This window comes from Glycine soja, chromosome 6, assembly GCF_004193775.1.
Source record: "Glycine soja cultivar W05 chromosome 6, ASM419377v2, whole genome shotgun sequence".
Classification (NCBI taxonomy): Eukaryota; Viridiplantae; Streptophyta; class Magnoliopsida; order Fabales; family Fabaceae; genus Glycine; species Glycine soja.
Window position 1 is genome coordinate 9288096 of NC_041007.1, and position 19332 is coordinate 9307427.

Consider the following 19332-nt stretch of genomic DNA (forward strand, 5'->3'; position numbering starts at 1 on the left):
CGAATTCTCGCCTTGTCTCTCCATCGCATTAAATTTGTTAGTTGCTTCTTATGTTTGCTTCACTTCAAGGAAATGGTATCAAACAATTATTAATGAGATTCAATAAAATAAACATTAATTATCTTCTTACTCCCATATCCGAGTTGGCAAGGTGTGAGGGACCCAAAGATACAAAAACACAGTGAGAATTCAAACCCAGCGTGTGGAAGGAACACCTGCCACGTGTGCGACCAAGGAGAACCGAGATCGCGCGGGACTCCAACCTCAAAACAAACAACATTCCCCACGTTTCTCTTTCTCTCTCCAGACAGAGACTGTCAGCTTCGCACCGCCATGAACGCCATTGCAACTGCTGCACTTCTCTCTCTCCCTTTCTCCTTCTCCAAATCATCCAAGCTTGACACCAAAAAGGTCTAACATACTTTAAATCACACCAAGTTGTGCTTAAGGGTTGAGAATTGTTCTTGTTCTTTGTTTTATGCAGCCTTTCTTTTTTGTAGGTAGCATAATGCTTGGCCTTAACTCACACTTTTTCTTATTGCTTTCATTGCTAAATACTACCCTCTGGGATCCGTGATCATTAATCCTTTAGCTATGAGCCTATGGTCGATCATGTTCGTAGGCTACATCTTTTCTGGCCCTTTATTATTTGTAGATAACATTGTTGTGGGTGTATCAATTTTCAGGGTTTGAAAGGAAGGTTTAGAGTGTTTGCTGTATATGGAGAAGAGATAGATAAGAAGAGTACATGGAGTGCGCTCTTTGATGTGGAGGATCCAAGATCCAAAGTGCCGCAGTATAAAGGGAAGTTTTTGGATGTATATCAAGCCCTTGAATTTGCAAGATATGATATTCAATACTGTGATTGGCGAGCTCGCCAAGACTTGCTTGCCATCATGCTTCTCCATGAAAAGGTTTGAATTTAGAATTATATTTGATCATTCGATGAATTTGGTATCATGTTTGGTCTATATAAATTTTGAATATTTATAAACTTGGGCATTGGATCATATTATGCTTTCACCATAGCCTTTTCAATTCAGCCGCACATGCCACTATATGGTAAATTTATTTCTCCAAAAATTATGGGTGTAGGTGGTGGTGGTTCTTAATCCTTTAGCTCGTGATTATAAGTCCATTGGCACCATGAAAAAGGAGCTAGCAGGGTTGCAGGAAGAATTGGCACTAGCACACCAACAGGTACCAATCATTACATGTTACGAACTAATCAGCACAACATGTAGCTGAGATTGTCTTGATTTGTCCGACTTGGCTGGAACTTGTTCATAAAGTTATCAATATTCAATTCATGTTACTTATTGAACAAAAACAGGTTCATATATCTGAGGCAAGGGTGTCCACTGCTTTAGATAAACTAGCTTACATGGAAGAATTAGTAAACGATAAGTTGTTGCAAGAAAGAACCACAACCGAAGTTTCCCAGACATCCTCTTCTCCCAGTACTTCTTTTAAACCTGTAGATGTAGAAAAGAGAAGACTGCCACGAAAAAGCTTGGACATATCAGGTCCAGTTCAGTCATACCATACCCACTTGAAGAATTTCTGGTACCCTGTAGCTTTCTCTACTGACTTGAAGGATGATACAATGGTAAGTCAATATGTATATTATTCTTTATATCATACACTGAATATGTTTGTGACATCTGCTTCTATCTATTCAATCTATTGGAAGCCTATTATGATATGCCAGTGGAATATTGTCTTTCAACAAATAACAGATAAACAGAAATATTTGGAATATCTTTTAGAGTTTCGATTGATATTACTTATTCCCTCCTCACCCAAATTTCATCTCAATTGATTGTACCAAAGTGATTTTTAATATGAGGCGACTATGATGCTTTTCTACAATGACAAAGTCTCAACAGTTTTTAGTTTCTCCTCTTTTTTCTTAACATTTCCCTTCTTCAATTTCTTGGTGTGATGGAATGCCGTGCCAGATAAGAGCCCGTCTGTGGAAAGTTATGGTTTTATACAAGTTACTCCAATCTCTGGATGTAAATTCTCATAAGCATGTTAATCCTTTTCTTTTTCAGATCCCAATAGAATGTTTTGAGGAACCATGGGTCATCTTTCGAGGGAAAGATGGGAAGCCTGGATGTGTTCAAAATACCTGCGCACACAGAGCATGCCCTCTGCACCTTGGTTCTGTGAAGGAGGGTCGTATCCAATGTCCTTACCATGGTTAGTAGTCAGTGAATGATGACTCTTAACTCCAACTTATGGAATTTTCTGCTCCAATACATGATAGCAATGAGTTATATGCACTGGTAGATACACATACATGAAAATATATCCTAGCAATGAGTTATATGCTATACGCATTAAAACATACAGGTTAAAAATATCTAATGGTTGGATGTTAGGCTGGGAATATACTACTGATGGAAAATGTGAGAAAATGCCATCTACTCGACTGCTAAATGTGAAGGTAAAGTCATTGCCATGTTTTGAAAAAGAGGGAATGATCTGGGTTTGGCCTGGCAATGACCCCCCAACAGCTACCCTTCCATCTTTGCTACCTCCGTCTGGGTTTGAAGTGCATGCTGAGGTATGTTACTTACAAAATTTGTCCCACTAGATATTTCAATTGAATATTCAAGAATTACGATTATGATTCATGGAAAAAGCTGTTTTTTTTACTTGGTGTCTCTTTATATGCATAGATTGTCATGGAGCTTCCCATCGAACATGGGTTACTTTTGGACAACCTTTTGGATCTTGCACATGCCCCTTTTACTCACACTTCAACTTTTGCTAAGGGATGGAGTGTTCCCAGGTTTGTTTTCTTTTATACCCTGAGATCTGAAAGTCATTTGCATTGTACCCTAGAAACTGAAAACCATTTGTCATTCAAAAGAGATTTTAAAAAAAATATTTCATATTGCAAGTGAGGAAGAAATTAAAAAACCTTGGGTAGTAACCTCCCTTCTTCCTTGTGTCCCTTCCTCAAATAATTTGACTTAGTTTTTTTTTTTTTTTTTTTTTTGGGGGGGGGGGGGGGGGGTGGGGGGGGGATTACTTTTCGCTTGTGAATATTTAGTTTCTAAAAGAAACTCATCTCCAACAAGTTTATGAATATTTAGTTTCTTTCTAAAAGAAACATTCCTCCAACAAGGAAAGAGTGGACAACACACAATGAGAGTTGGAATTCCGTCATGCACAGTTTAAATAGGCCGGTAAATTGATCTTCCGAGATATTTTTATAGGCTCGGATTTCTCTAATAGCATAATGTAGTCAGTGTCATACATTTGTACTCATATTGTAAGTATGCATGAAAAGATGGATGAACAAGGTTTAATTTAAGGCGTAAATCTAAGCTTTATCTTCTAGATACATTTCTTGGTCAGTTAATCCCATTGCATGGATTTGAACTTGCAGCTTGGTGAAATTCTTGACACCTGCATCTGGCCTACAAGGATACTGGGACCCCTATCCAATTGATATGGAGTTTCGACCACCTTGCATGGTTCTATCAACCATTGGAATTTCAAAGCCTGGTAAACTGGAAGGACAAAGCACCAGTCAGTGTGCCACACACCTGCACCAACTTCATGTCTGCTTACCATCTTCAAAACAAAAAACAAGATTGCTATACAGAATGTCACTGGATTTTGCTCCTGTGCTTAAGCATATTCCTTTTATGCAACATCTATGGAGATATTTTGCAGAGCAGGTAGATTTTTTTTATATTCAGCATGCATTTTTATAATGTTTGAGATATGGGGAAAGAAAAGGGGAAAGAAAAAGTAACGAGCCAAAGGAATAAAGGAGGTTTTTCTTTTGAAAATTTGAGGTAATTTAAAGACTAAAGAGGATGTGAAAACCGTGATCCGAGGTTTTAACAAAACTGATCACATATTAAGAGTCAATTTAGATAAACTTCTTAACAAGTAATTATACAAAAAAATGAATCAAGGAAGTAAAAATAAACTAAACCTCTCACATGAGTTTTATGTACTTCAACTTTTTCATTAGCTCTCTCATGTAGCTTTTCTATAATCACCTATTTAAACTTTAGTGTGCAGCATTGCTTAGGGAAGTCTTGACACAAGATTTTACAAATGAAAAGTTCTAATAAACTGAAAGCTAATTCAAATTGGGCATTTGAAATCTTGATATGATTTTGCATGATTAAGTAGAGAAACAAAAATGTTCTTTTTCTTTAGCTTTTGTTGGATTAACATGTAGAGTGAGTGTGAATGACTGAAAGAGAATACTACCATCTCCTTATTTTTAACATTTTTATTTTGTGTGTTGCTGTTGACTTATTAAAGGTTTTAAACGAGGATCTACGGCTAGTGTTAGGCCAGCAAGAGCGGATGAACAACGGTGCAAATGTGTGGAATTTCCCAGTATCCTATGACAAGCTTGGGGTAAGGTACAGACTATGGAGAAATGCCTTGGAGCAAGGAACTAAGCAACCACCCTTCAGCAAATGATAAAGATTACAATACTTTTTATCTCACAGTCTTGGAACCAACTTTTATTAACTAAAAGCCACTCAGAAGACACCCTTGCACTAGGCTAATCCACACGTTGCCTTTCCTTGGTTCTTTCAGAGCATTCTTCATGCGGAGGAAACTAAAAAAGTGATCAGAGGTTGTCTCCTCTTATTCAAGCCCCTTGTAAAAATAGCACCCTCTGTACACTTAGCTTTTATTATTTGTGTACAGGATCAAGTCCATTTTTTACCCCACTTTTTCCATCTCAACTGGTGGCTTAACCTCGATCGCGCCTTAAAACTGGCGTTTCTTGTATTATGGCATTACCATCTTAGCTCAATGAAATATTGATAATTCAGAATTTGTGATTAGTTTGGGCCTTTGCGGTCACAATTCTGATTTGTTGTTTTCTTTTCTTTTGTAGAAACATAGAGTGCCATTATATAGGCAACTTATGTTATTTTATTGATTGACTTTTGTGAATTTCTAGCCATGGCTTGGTTGATTTTGGCTCTGTTTTTTCACTTGCAATTACTGTTATTGTGCGTGATTTATCTAAATTATTTCCAATTTATAGATTGAAGTTAGTGGGGGCCCAACACTAACCGAATAGATCCACTGATGTAATCTTTTGCATGTCATTGTATGAACATTCTTTAGTGCTTCTAAAAGAACAAGTTTGAAAAAATTGTAAAGTATATCTAATTTCAAAAGCAGTAGGATTCAAATCATTAACCCTTTGAACATATAAATCAATATGTTGAAGTTCACTTTTTATTCATGACTTAAATAACAAAAAGCTGTATGCTGCCAATTCTTAGAGGTATAAAAACCAGGGGAAGTTACAGATGTACCATCTGCAACATTCTTAGGGTCTTTTGATTTATGATCCAATGCAAAAAATATGCGTCTAAACCTGCCTGTCATCATTTTACAAATTTTGCAAATAACCTGTCATCAGCTATAATAACCTAAAGCTGAATCTTTTCCTTAAATTTGGTAAATAAGAAAATCTACTCATTTTAGGAAATTTGTTCAATATTTGTTTACAGAACAATATTGTCATTTCAAGTTTACCAAAGATATTAGAAATTCAATCAGTTAGATTCTATAAACAAGAGCAATAGTAAAGATATTTGATTCCTTCGTATTGGTTTGCATAAAGCATGAGTATTTTGTAGATTAGTATATGTATTTGTTTTTGGAGTGCTAAGTTATGTGGGGAAAGAACATAGGGAAAGAATCGTTCTCCTCTGGTAACTTCGATGCTTTTGTAATAGGGTGGTACCCTTGTGCCTCTTTAATATAAATCATTTGTTACTCCCAAAGTAAATAAATTTTAATGCACTGATAAATAAAAAATCATGAGTATAATGACAATCCAAATTGAAATTTGAATCATAAGTTTTTTAGTTTTTACTCAATAAAAATGGGTTTTTATATAAATTTAATTTAAAACAAATAAATTATATAATTTTCAAGAACTAGAACCAAATATTTTGTGTCTTAATTATATATAAGTAATGATCAACGTGATGTAACATAATTAGTAAATAATTTTATTTTTTAAGTATGTGATCATGGATTTAATTTTTAATTTATGCTAATAGAAAAACATTTGAAGAGGATGAACCCCTTAAATAAAAAAATATATTTTATTTCATTCTCATATAAATATTCATGAATAAAATTAAATAATATTTACTAATTGTCTTAATTGAATTCACTGATTTGTCAAATATATAATTTTGATCCTCTAATCTCAAAATAAAGACAACTAATCTCCTTTATTTTTTATTTTTTAAAATACTATTTTGATCGAATTGAATCCAAAGTATTTATTTAAAAGCATAATTAATTAATTTTTCTTCTTATAATTGACACCGGACACCGTACATGTCTTATGTGTATTCCAATTTCAAACCGATCTAAAATTTACCATCACGTTAGGGTTTAGTACTTCCAAACGCTCTGCGAAATCGGAAAAAAAGTTGGTTTGTTGGTCGGTAGCGAAAGAAAGATGTCGATCTTCGAGTACAACGGGAGTGCCCTAGTGGCTATGGTGGGGAAGAACTGCTTCGCCATCGCGAGCGATCGGAGACTCGGTGTTCAGCTCCAGACCATCGCCACCGATTTCCAGAGGATTTCCAAAATCCACGACAAGCTGTTCATCGGCCTCTCGGCCTCGCCACCGACGCCCAGACCCTCTACCAGCGCCTCCTTTTCCGCCACAAATTGTATCAGCTCCGCGAAGAGAGGGACATGAAGCCCCAAACTTTTGCCAGCCTCGTCTCCGCTATTCTCTACGAGAATAGGTATCAATCAATTGTGTTTCGGATTAGGCTAATTATGTTTGATTTTATAGATGATATGCACAATTCTATTTTATGTATGTAAAAACAAATTACACTGTTTTGCCTTTCAGGTTTGGTCCATACTTTTGCCAGCCTGTAATTGCTGGACTAGGAGATGATGACAAGCCATTCATTTGCACAATGGATGCCATTGGAGCAAAGTAAGTTTAAGTATTATTGTATAATCTGTGCCCTTATTTACTGTTCAGTGTTGAGGAAAGTTAGTGTTATAGGGATTGGCATATCACGTCTAGATTTCTTCTGAGTAATAGACAACCCAAATTTGACAGAAATATATTTGGCAGTGAAGCAAATCACTCTCTTTGATGGACACTGCACTCTTTGTATCCTTTAATCTAATATTTTTTTTCTTCAAGATTTCCTCTTTTTTGAAAGTGGATTTTATCCAACTTGTGCCCCTTTAATTAGTAAAATAATCTTAATTTTGTTTTTAATCCAAGCCATATATTTGTGATAGTAATAACTTTGTTTTTTATTTTTTTTGGTGTGACAGGGAACTTGCAAAAGATTTTGTAGTGGCTGGCACTGCATCCGAGTCTCTTTATGGTGCTTGTGAGTCAATGTTTAAGCCTGACATGGTTTGTCTCGAAATTCAATTTGTTGCCTTTAATGTCACTTTTTTTAGAATTTGCAAATTCCTGCATTAAGTCTATATTTTGTTTGTGTTGCTTGAGTTTTAGTACTAAATTATGAAATAAGCATGCAAGTGAACATTCATATAATAATGAACCTTAATTGGAATAGTTCCTTGCATATATTCAGAATATCATTCATGTATGATAGACAGGATCACAGGATGTATCATAGTTGTTCTTGTATCATAGACCTTTAAAGCTTGGTATGTGTGACTTGTTGCGGGCTTAAATTTATGATTTGAAATAACATAAGCGATAACACTTGTATTTGGAACTGTTTCATAACAAAATCTTCTGTTCACTGTAGCACCAGCAAACTTAATTTATTTTCATTTTTTAATGTTGGTAGTGGAGGAGGTAGGGGGGTTACATAAATACATAATAAAAATTGTTCTTGCTTCTGCATGTGTACTTGATGTTAAAGGCCCTTCTCATGCATATTATTACAATTACAAAAGGCAACATTAGGTGTAGAATGCCTAAATGTAGGGACAAAATTGTTGTATGGAATAAGATGTTCTGTGCTAGTATAGTAGTAGTACCAGATTCGTGGTTTAAAAAAAAAGGTGCCACAAATAGTGGCTTAATTTTTCAGTTGAGTTCCCAAGTTCTCACATTATCATACTTATGATGTATTCTTGAAATTTGAAAGACATTTAAAATCCAGTTTTTTTGTGATCTTTTAAAGAGAAGAAGCTTATTCATGTTCCCTTGGTTTCTTAACTATGACAGGAACCAGAGGAATTGTTTGAGACGATTTCCCAAGCACTGATATCATCTGTAGATCGTGATTGTTTAAGTGGCTGGGGTGGACACGTTTATGTTGTGTAAGCTTCTGATTTCTCTGCATCTCATCATAGTCGACCATATGTTTTTGGCATACTGCCGTTACCACTTTGGGAGTTAGGCACTGAGCATTCATATATTTATATTTACATATCTGTGTAGTTGATGATACTTTTGCCATATTATTCTAGATAAAAGAATTTTGACATAATGAAAACAAATCCTGACCTGCCTCCAAAGGTGCAGTTGTTGGTACATGTTGCTCTTTAAATTTCTATGGGCCACAATTAATTTTCCTAGTGTTGGTAAATGAGGGTCAGAAGAGTTGAAAGCTGTGTATTGCATGGATGCACCTTATGGATGACATGACAAGTTAACAGGGCCGACAATTTACAGCATAAAGTGATAAATAAAGCAGCTGGGGGGAGGGGTGCTATTTCATTCGTATACTGTGATTACTGAATCTGACTGCTGTAATCACTTTGAAAGAAAAACTTGTAATTTGACTGTTTTTCACCGTTATTCTTTAGTTTTCTTTCTTATTCTATTTTTTAAAAAAAATATTTTCTTCTCTTAAACTTTTGCATTTGCATTTGTATCGCACTATGATGTTTAAGCTTATTCCAAGTTCTATTTTATTAAACTTCCTATTCATAACTTGTTATTCATAACTTGGGATAAGTATAAGATAGCTAGAAATGAAACCAAAAAGGCGGTGAGTGAGGCAAGAGCCCAAGCTTTTGATGGACTATACCAAGCTCTAGGAACCAGGGACGGAGAAAGATCTATATATAGGCTTGCTAAGGGTAGAGAGAGGAAGACTAGAGATTTGGATCAAGTAAAGTGTGTTAAGGATGAAGAAGGCAAAGTCTTAGTGCATGAAAAAGATATCAAGGAAAGGTGGAAGGCGTATTTCCACAACTTATTTAATGATGGATATGGATATGACTCTAGCAGTCTAGACACAAGAGAAGAGGACCGGAACTATAAGTACTATCGTCGGATTCAGAAACAGGAAGTAAAGGAAGCGTTGAAAAGAATGAGTAATGGTAAGGCGGTGGGGCCAGACAACATACCTATTGAAGTGTGGAAAACTCTTGGAGATAGAGGTCTTGAGTGGCTCACCGAACTCTTTAACGAAATTATGAGGTCAAAACGCATGCCGGAGGAATGGAGGAGAAGCACGTTAGTGCCAATCTATAAGAACAAAGGGGATATACAAAATTGTGCAAATTATAGGGGAATCAAGCTCATGAGTCATACCATGAAATTATGGGAAAGAGTGATCGAACGGAGATTAAGAAAGGAGACTCAAGTTACTGAGAATCAATTTGGTTTCATGCCGGGAAGGTCGACCATGGAAGCGATTTATTTATTACGGCGGGTGATGGAGCAATATCGCATGGCCCAACAAGACTTGCACTTGATTTTTATTGACTTGGAGAAAGCGTATGATAGAGTGTCTAGAGAGATTTTGTGGAAAGCTCTAGAGAAGAAAGGGGTTAGGGTTGCATATATTCGAGCTATCCAAGATATGTATGATAGGGTATCGACTAGTGTTAGGACACAGGGTGGAGAGTCAGACGATTTTCCCATCACAATTGGTTTACATCAAGGGTCAACCCTTAGCCCCTACCTTTTTACCTTAATTCTGGATGTCCTCACGGAACAAATCCAAGAGATAGCGCCGAGATGCATGCTTTTTGCAGATGACATAGTCCTCCTTGGAGAGTCGAGGGAGGAGTTGAATGAGAGGTTGGAAACTTGGAGACGAGCTCTAGAAACACATGGCTTTCGCCTAAGCAGAAGCAAATCGGAGTATATGGAATGTAAGTTCAACAAAAGAAGGAGGGTTTCTAACTCAGAGGTGAAAATAGGAGACCATATTATCCCTCAAGTCACACGGTTTAAATATCTTGGGTCTGTAATACAGGATGATGGGGAAATTGAAGGGGATGTGAATCATCGCATTCAAGTAGGATGGATGAAATGGAGAAAAGCATCGGGGGTGTTATGTGATGCAAAGGTACCGATCAAGCTAAAGGGAAAGTTTTATCGGACTGCGGTAAGACCGGCGATTTTGTACGGAACAGAATGTTGGGCGGTCAAGAGCCAACATGAGAATAAAGTAGGTGTAGCGGAGATGAGGATGTTGTGGTGGATGTGTGGTAAGACTCGACAGGATAAAATTAGAAACGAAACTATTAGAGGGAGGGTTGGAGTAGCGCCTATTGTAGAGAAGATGGTGGAAAATAGACTTAGGTCGTTTGGGCATGTAGAGAGAAGACCGGTAGACTCTGTAGTGAGGAGAGTAGACCAGATGGAGAGAAGACAAACAATTCGAGGCAGAGGAAGACCCAAAAAGACTATAAGAGAGGTTATCAAAAAGGATCTCGAATTCAATGGTTTGGATAGAAGTATGGTACTTGATAGAACATTATGGCGGAAGTTGATCCATGTAGCCGACCCCACCTAGTGGGATAAGGCGTTGTTGTTGTTGTTTGTTGTTGTTTATTTGCTGCAGCACCCCAACCGAAGTAAAGGAAAGGATACTGAAAGGAAGAATGGACTAACTTTTAAGCGTGTTTGCCTAGACATACTCCTACTTTCCGAGGAGCCTGAACGCGAAAGGGGAAATTTATTGGACTAACGTTCATCCCCATTTCAAATGGAAAAACAAATATGCTATGATCCAACCAAGTCACCCATTTCTTATCAGTTTGTTATCCTGGTTTGGATTTAATTGAAGATCATTTACCATCAAAGTGTGCAGACGGCTACCTTTGATTGTGGCATTTAACTAGATGCTCCTTCATAAGTGCTTCGAACTGTTTTAGTTCAATGTTAGATTATCAGTGAAAGTTATTCGAGGCAGTCTTGTGTGAATCAAGTTATACTACCCTCTGTTTCAGAGGAAAGAAAAAAAATGGAAGAAAAGAAAAGTTTTGCATTTTTGTTTTTAAAAAGTTGTTTTTTAGAAATATATATATATATCAGAAGGTGAAGTTTAGCATTTGTTAGATCTCCATCAGGGCATCCCTTTACTAATTATAAGGAGACCAGTGATTTTACTAATAAACCACTCGGTTTTGCTGTCTAAAGTATCCAAAATGCAAAGTACCAATTATTTTTCCTGCGTTAAAATATTTTAACTATAATAATGGATTAGTTAATCAATAATTAAAATGTTATTAATTATCACTAATTGACAATTAACAATTTTATTTATATGTTGGTTATGGAATATTGGAAGACGGATTTTGTGTTAAAAGTGACCTTGATGAGTTGAGTCATTCATTGTAAGTAATCCATTGATTACACAGGGAACATAATTCTCTAGAAAGTGAACAGAAAAAGCTCTCAATTCAGAATAAAAGATTTCTCTCTTCAAAGTGGCTCTAATGGAATCAAGAATGAAGTAGGTTAACATTTTTTTCATTAAAATTACATATTGTATAGATTAAATGCTATAATCTGTATCTTTTTTAATGTAGCTATAATCTGTATCTATATCTATATGAATACTATTGTTAGTATTTTATTTATTTTTCTATCTGCCTGTGTGATATGGAGAATCTGAAATGTACTGGTTCATACAACTAAGCCTTCTATGCTGGCACAACCAGAGACTTCACATCCTGTATGGTTGAATTGGAATTAATTTGCAACTTGACATCAATTGCATATCTCTATTCACATTCAACTTATAGTGTGTTTGGAAACCCAAGTTCACTATCCATCATTTTGTCTTTTACGTTTACATACATCGGAAAGTGGAACAACGGCTACCCATAATTTTGTGTCTTTCACATTAAGCTGCTACTTCCGTATTTCATAAGTTTTAGTTGCTTATGGGGTTTTTAAATTTAAAAACCAATTCTTATGCAATTTTACTATTGAAAATATACAAAAATCAATTTGCTTATATTAACCACTGGAGAGAAAACTTGTTGGGATTCTTAAATGTGTCATGTGTAATTATAAGACCCACCAAAAGTGAGTAAGCAACCCTATAAAAATCAAACAGTAACTAAACCTTAATTTAACAATGTCAACATGTCAAAAGAGAAATAATAAAGTAAATAATGGAAGGGGAAAAGGTGAATCCTACTCATAATACAAACTTTCGCCCAAATCAGTTCAGCACTACAATGATGGATTAACAGTTTCATTTATTAACATAAAAACCAGAGGGGTAAGGAGATTTTTGAATAAAATGGACAATATACCTCCATCAGTTTCCCAAGATCAAACTTTGGAGCTTTCAGGATCTTAACTTTACGAATGAACACATTCTGTAGAGGATAGATACTAGATGTTGCCTTCTCAATCTCTTTTCCAATCATCTCAGGGATGAGCTTGCGGACCACTTCTTTCAAATCACAGGATGTTGTCTGGTTGACCATTATCTCTGTCATCTTCCTGCGAATCTGAAAAATTAAAGAACAGAGAAAACATATAAGATGACATGCAAATCCAGTAAATTGGGGAACTATTTGGAGCGAAAGTTGTGGTGAATATATACAAACCTGTTTAACTTGGCTCGATTGTGCATAACAGGTTCTCTTCACCTGGTTACTACGCCTCTTAGTAAACCCAATGCAGAACATCCTCAAAGTATAATTATCAGTGGTCTTCACATCAGCATGAGCTTCAATTAAAGTTTGCCATTTTCGCACCAATGACCTCAACTTGTCAGTTGTGAAACTCATTCCCTACAGAGATATAGTTACAATCTTAGCTAAGATTAATTAAAATCATGCAAATCAATGACAATATATAGCAGCAACCAAAAGAAGCTATACCCAGAAGTTGGTCAAAACATTCTTCCCTTGAACATCCTCGGCTCTCAAACGAATCTTCTTGAATGCATGGTCCTCATCACCTTGAAGATCAGCCAATGAGACCTCAAACACTCGATGTTTTAGTCCATCCGAAGCAGTCTGTTGTTTAAAAAATAGCCATCATGTCACCATCTATATAAAGCTCAGCAATTTAAATCACTCGTAGCAATTACTATTATAAATTCAAAGAGTAAAACACATTTTTGTTCCTAAAAGTGTTAAGTGCAGTCACATGGTACTTGACACTAAGAAAATTGCAAATAAATCCCTGAACACACACACACACACACATATATATATATATATATATATATATATATATATATATATATATATATATATATATATATATATATATATATATATATATATATATATATATATTACTATTGTCACTTGGATCACACGTTACATGTATCAATTGGACTAATGTGAGTAATGAATTACACTTTAAGTATCGGAGATTTTTTTTCTTCTTCTTTAGTTTCAAGGATCCATGTGACGACGCTTGCAGAGAATAAAATAATTATTTATCCAAATTATAAATGCAGATAACCCAACGATGATACAAGTCTATATAAAAAAAATGTAAGACCTTGGTGCCCTGAGTACGAGTGACGAGGGTCTTGCCAACATTCTTGACCTGGAACACAGAAGGGGCCTTGATATCGTACCAATCCTTCTTGGTAAAAGGATCAGCGCTGTAGATTGACGGAGGAAGAAGAAAAGAGAGTTAAAGATGAAAGATGTGACAAAAAAGAAAAGTTAAAAAGTGAAAGCAATGGACACTAACGCCTTCTTCTTGCCACCCTTCTTGGCCTTAGAAATCCTCTTGTTCTTTCCGACGGCCATAGCTCTTCAATGCTTTCACAACAATACTGACACCCTACGTGCTACAATGTTTCAACTTTTATATATACTTTTACTTTTGTTACTGGTATAAAGATGGTAACTAAAATTTATTCAATTTTTTTTTATATTTCTAATAATAAATTAAATATGTATTTTGTTCACGATATATTTTTTTAGAAGGATATTTATGGACAATACATTGGCTTTGGATAATAAATTAAATATGAATTTATTTCACGATAAATTAAATAAGGTTGTTAAGCGCAATACCATGTTAAACATAGATAACCACAAGATACTTGTGATAAGATTGTTGTAACTAATAAATAATATTAATTTAAAATATATGTGGTTGTTGTAGCTAATAAATAAAAGAGATGTAAAATATACATGTCTTTTGAAAACTTTAGACAAAAAATCGTATATTTATTTGATCTAAACTTTTTTAAAATCTGACTTATTTTATATAAAAAAAAATACATGATATAACTGTTATATATCTCTTTTTATTTGTTTTGTTTACTTGGTGAATTTAAAGTCTTAATCTTTAGGAGTTAGTTTTATTGTTAACAGAATTAGGCAATGTGGTCCATCTAAAAAAGAATTAGGAACTTTAGGTGAAAGTTAGCAAAGATGTGAGATATTCTGATTAGCATTTTCTTAGAAATATTTGAGTGTACTTGAATTTCTTATAAATTTAAAATATTTCATTGAATCTTCATTACTCAGATAATACTCCCAATGATTGTGAATTACCCAAATGCAAATTCTGTTACAAGACGTAAACCAGCCACAAAAGAAAAAAAAAATGAATGAATGAATAAACCAACCACTGCACGTACTTACTTTCTAACTTCCCGTGTTCTATTCAGCCTACTCCTTCTTCCTTTTATTAAGAAAAATCTCTACATCTCTGACAGTGATTAGACCCTCTTCTTCTTTCACATGGATAACTCCTTCTCATTCACATGAACGTTCGTGATTCCTTCACAGTTTTTGCCCCCAACAACTAGTGGCATGTACAATATTTTTTCTTTTTGGCAATATTTTCAAGCATGCAAGGCTTTTTCATAATAATAATATTATAATTAACGAAAAATTAACAAATATCAAGTAAAATAAAAAAAAACAGTTTTTGAATAATACGTTTTATGGTATTCATCCTTAAATAAATATGTGAAGAAGAAAACTACTTATTTTACCATCAAGTAATTAACAGATATCAAACGGTTTAACATAAAATGGATATTTTTTTTTTAAAGAACATTAAATAGATCTTAGAAAAATATTGTTGTCACTGATTTTTTAAGAAAGTATTCAAGGAAACCTCTTTATGTTCGATATAATTTAACTATCCCTCTTTTCTATCTAATTGCTTATCGATAACATAATATGTGAGGACTTATTTCTCTATTACTAATTGTTTGGTTTTAAAAATTAAAAACAAAAAAACTCGACTAATATGAAACTAATTTCACGTCCATTAATAATAAAATAAGACTTTAAAAATACACAAAAAATTTCATTACAAATTAAATATGATGAAATAAAGAAAAAATTAGAAGATAGAAATGATATAAAATAAAGTGACATAAAATATTTAATGCGAGATAAAATTTTGACTTAGAAAAAATAATATATAAATAACCATGCATTTAGGAAAAAAATATTAAACTAAAATTAATATAAGAGTCAATATATAATAAGATAAATTTATCATATTTAATTTAGCCTAATAAAAATTCAGATACAAAGGCGCATGGCGCACCTGTGTTTTTGTTAATAATAATAATAACTACAAATTAGTATTTGTGTTTACTTAAATAGTGATTTGGGTCGATCCAACCCAGGAACATGCTCAATGATGGATTGTGTGGTTCTTCTCGAAAGGTTCAGGGCAGTTTTTTTTTCAAATAATGTATTACCTAAGTTACAACTTGTTCGTTAACTTGTCACTTATGTAAACACGCTCGCTGGGTGCAATAGCAGCCTACGCACCTTCTTCTACCATTTGGTTAATTAATTTATCTTTATCGACGTACTGTTCATCCAGATACAGATACAGGTACTTTTGCATTCTCTTTATGCATTAACAATTTAACATCATTGTCCTTTGTTCCTTTCAACGAAGGACATTAACTTCATTTAGTTTCAAAGTTATACATATAGTTGAAGAGTTAAAACAGAACCAGAAAGTGCATAAATAAATATATATGTACATTTAGCGTTTTGCAAGAAGGAAAGCACCGCACCCGTACCATTAACAAAAGCTCTCTTTTGATGCATAAATATATGTGTGTTTTGACTTTTATATGAAATGAAATATAAAGGAATTATTATAAGTTGTAACCATGCAAATATCTTAGATGTTTGGATATTGAGAACATAAATAAATCTTTATAGAATAAAATTGTAGGCTGATAGGCGGTTAGCATTTTTTGCATTTTCAATAGGCCAGGGAGACCCATTGAATGGTCCTGCAAGTAATTTGACATATAAATGGAACCAAAGGGAGGAAGAATCCTTTAAAGTAGTCTTCTTTGTTGCCATCAGTTTTAGAAACAAATAAGTACATTGCTTACTCAATGCATTGCATTGAAATATAAAACACCTTCTCTTTCTCTCTCTTAACTCTCCAAAGTTACAGGAAATACGTTATTTTTTAATATGGGCAACGTCATTGAAACGTTTGCTTCGGGCTTAGGAAATGCTATTGGCAAACTCTTCAATTCTCCAATTGAATATCTTTCCGGAAAGTCTTGCAGGTAATCAATACTTCATATCTCATGATTATCCATGCTAGTACACTATATAGTCTTCTAGAATTTAGATGTTGCAGTTAAATATTGCTATTTCCACAAATATTAGAGCCTCAGCCGTATATTCTAGAGTAGTTATGAAATAATGTGTAGGTAGTTTTACAATTAAATTTCTTGCGGTTTGTGCTCCTTGTGCTTAAGGATAGATAGTCTTTCTTCACTTTCCCATTTCATGCTTGATATATATGTATTATCTCTTTGGATATGTTTCAGCTCAGTGTGTGGACCAACATGGGATCTCATTTGCTATATCGAGAATTTTTGTGTTGCCAATCTCCTCAAGCTAGCCATGGTATTTATGCTATTGTACATTGGTGAGTTCAACTGTTTGGTATATTGCAACATGGTCTTCTTTAATTAGTACTTTACATAAAACTTGCCCTTTTCATTTGACATATCTGAAATTGGATATGAATATTCTATTTTCTTGCAGTTCTCTTGTTCCTCTATCTGGTGCATAAATTGGGCATATGTGGATGTCTTTGCCGGTCTTCTTGCAAAATGATATGGACATGTTTCTCTTCTTGTTTCCATGTTTGGGAGTATTCTTGTACTTTCTTGTGTGTTATGCTACACAAGCTCAAGAGAAGAAGACGAAGAAGAAGAAGAAGAAGAAGAAGGAGGTTCAGAATGGACATGAATCAAGAGTTCTACTTTAAGACTGGAGAAGATTACACAGATGAAAGCCTTTCATACCATTTTCCAGCGTCTGCAAAAACAAGCAGGTCAATTTCGCGTAGAAGGAGAGACTATAAAGGCTCCCATTTAAGGAGGTCTTTGCAGCCTAGGAAACATCATGCTCGAGTTGAAATTAGTAGAGATCTTAGATATAAAAGAAATCATAGTCATGGAGATCCCAGTTACACAAGCATTGCCACTAAGCATGGCAATTACATAGGCACATTCCATGACATCAAGGTAACTCGTACATCTAAGTTTGCAAAAGGTATAACTAAAAGGAAAAGAGTTCTTCCAAGGCAGAGAAGGTAGAACATTTTAGTTGAGGGTACGCATACAAGCACTTTGTATCAATATGCATCCTTGTGATTTGTTAGGATGAAATAGATTTTTATTTTTTTTATTTTTTTATTTCCTTGTTATGTATTCTTTCATAACAGGGGAAAAGGCATTAACTAAAGATAAAGAAAATGACTTTGACAGCTGCACATTCAAAACACTTCTTATTGAAGTTTTCTTGTATCTTTTCTTTTGGTTTTTTCCCTCTTGTGAAATAACAATGAGAAAGGTTCTACAAAGCATTTTTGTTTCTTTTATTTTGATTTCTGTATCAAGAAATTCACTAGTTCTACTAAATCATGTAAATACATAAATACATGTTAAGAGCTGAGTATGCTAATCGATAGCTGCTTCTGTGGAATAAGGTATATTGCAACTTAGGGAGAATGTTTTGCTATTGCTTGGCATAAAGGTTGTCTTAATTATCCAAAAAAGAAAGTTCAAAGTTTATTATGATCGTCATATTGGTAATGCCACTGTGGGATACCTTGGAATAGACAAGAATCTGGAATGTTAGGAATCCATGATAAAGGGTTACCATTACTTTACATTGAAGTTTGTTCATCTCCCAAAGAAATCTCAAAAACTATGATTCTATATTCATCCACTCAAATACCCCAATTGCATTGATCTGTTCTCAATCCACCAACTGCAATGGAACACCCTTTTCTCCTTCAATGGATGGTGAGGGGAAACAGTCTTCCAAAAAAAACCCTTACGTTGAACTAGAAGAGGTTGACTTTGATTTTATTCTAGCAAAGGGCATGCAAGAACAAGAGAGAGAGTTCACAATGCTTTCAACTATTGAAAGTGAAAGTGATGAATATTTAAGTGACTCCTCTATTGATAATGATGATAATGGTGATCCTGACTTTTAATGAGTCAAGAGTTTGAAACCGACCTTCGATTTCTTGAAGGTGAAAGAAGTAATGATGATGACGATGGCGATGAAGACATGGAAATGGAAGAAGATGAGATTGATCTAGATGAATTATCTTATGAAGAATTGATGGAGTTGGAAGAGTTTATAGGAGAAGAAACAAGAGGGTTATCAGCAAATGAAATCTCTTTGTGCTTGTACCCTTATACTTGCCAATGTGCTGAAAGCAAAAGTGGCATTGATCGTTGTGTGATTTGTCAGGTTGAATATGAAGAAGGTGAAGCGCTGGTGGCACTTCAATGTGAGCACCCTTATCATTCAGATTGCATAAGCAAGTGGCTTCAAATTAAGAAGGTTTGTCCAATTTGTAGCAATGAAGTGTCAACTCCCAACATGACTTCGAATCCTTAGTTATTTAGTTTGGATCGAAAAATTAATGTGTATACACATATTAATTACTGTAATCTGGATTTGCATGAAAATGTAGTTGAGAAAATAAACAAAGCATGGAAGCTTTAGATCATTACAAAGAATATCACAAAATTAAATTCTTCGTTACTACCAATCCCTCTGGTTTATAACTTTCATTCCTAGAATTTCCATATAAAATTAATATGCGAGGTACTGGAATGTTAATGCTGGTAGTTGGTAGTATAG

The 19332-nt window shown here is 34.6% G+C and overlaps 3 protein-coding genes and 2 pseudogenes across 3 annotated transcripts; 4 read left to right on the forward strand and 1 right to left on the reverse strand.

Annotated features, from left to right (window-relative positions):
* Positions 1–106: 106 nt before the first annotated feature.
* Positions 107–4950, forward strand: LOC114415416 (chlorophyllide a oxygenase, chloroplastic-like). Its single transcript, XM_028380089.1, has 9 exons — positions 107–411; positions 687–914; positions 1096–1200; positions 1334–1609; positions 2058–2205; positions 2388–2572; positions 2688–2800; positions 3404–3698; positions 4300–4950. The coding sequence occupies exons 1-9, from the start codon at positions 334–336 to the stop codon at positions 4462–4464; spliced, it is 1593 nt and encodes a 530-aa protein (XP_028235890.1). The 5' UTR covers positions 107–333; the 3' UTR covers positions 4465–4950.
* A 1417-nt stretch (positions 4951–6367) lies between these two features.
* Positions 6368–11222, forward strand: LOC114415417 (annotated as a pseudogene).
* Positions 11223–12403: 1181 nt separating this feature from the next.
* LOC114414309 (40S ribosomal protein S3a-like) lies at positions 12404–13993 on the reverse strand. Its single transcript, XM_028378589.1, has 6 exons — positions 13901–13993; positions 13703–13808; positions 13069–13206; positions 12793–12978; positions 12493–12693; positions 12404–12409 (listed from the first exon to the last, which is right to left on the reverse strand). The coding sequence occupies exons 1-6, from the start codon at positions 13957–13959 to the stop codon at positions 12404–12406; spliced, it is 696 nt and encodes a 231-aa protein (XP_028234390.1). The 5' UTR covers positions 13960–13993.
* A 2592-nt stretch (positions 13994–16585) lies between these two features.
* Positions 16586–18072, forward strand: LOC114414127. Its single transcript, XM_028378471.1, has 3 exons — positions 16586–16724; positions 16992–17092; positions 17212–18072. Exons 1-3 carry the CDS (start codon positions 16627–16629, stop codon positions 17766–17768), a joined length of 756 nt encoding a protein of 251 aa, XP_028234272.1. The 5' UTR covers positions 16586–16626; the 3' UTR covers positions 17769–18072.
* Positions 18073–18322: 250 nt separating this feature from the next.
* LOC114414027 lies at positions 18323–19240 on the forward strand (annotated as a pseudogene).
* Positions 19241–19332: the final 92 nt, after the last annotated feature.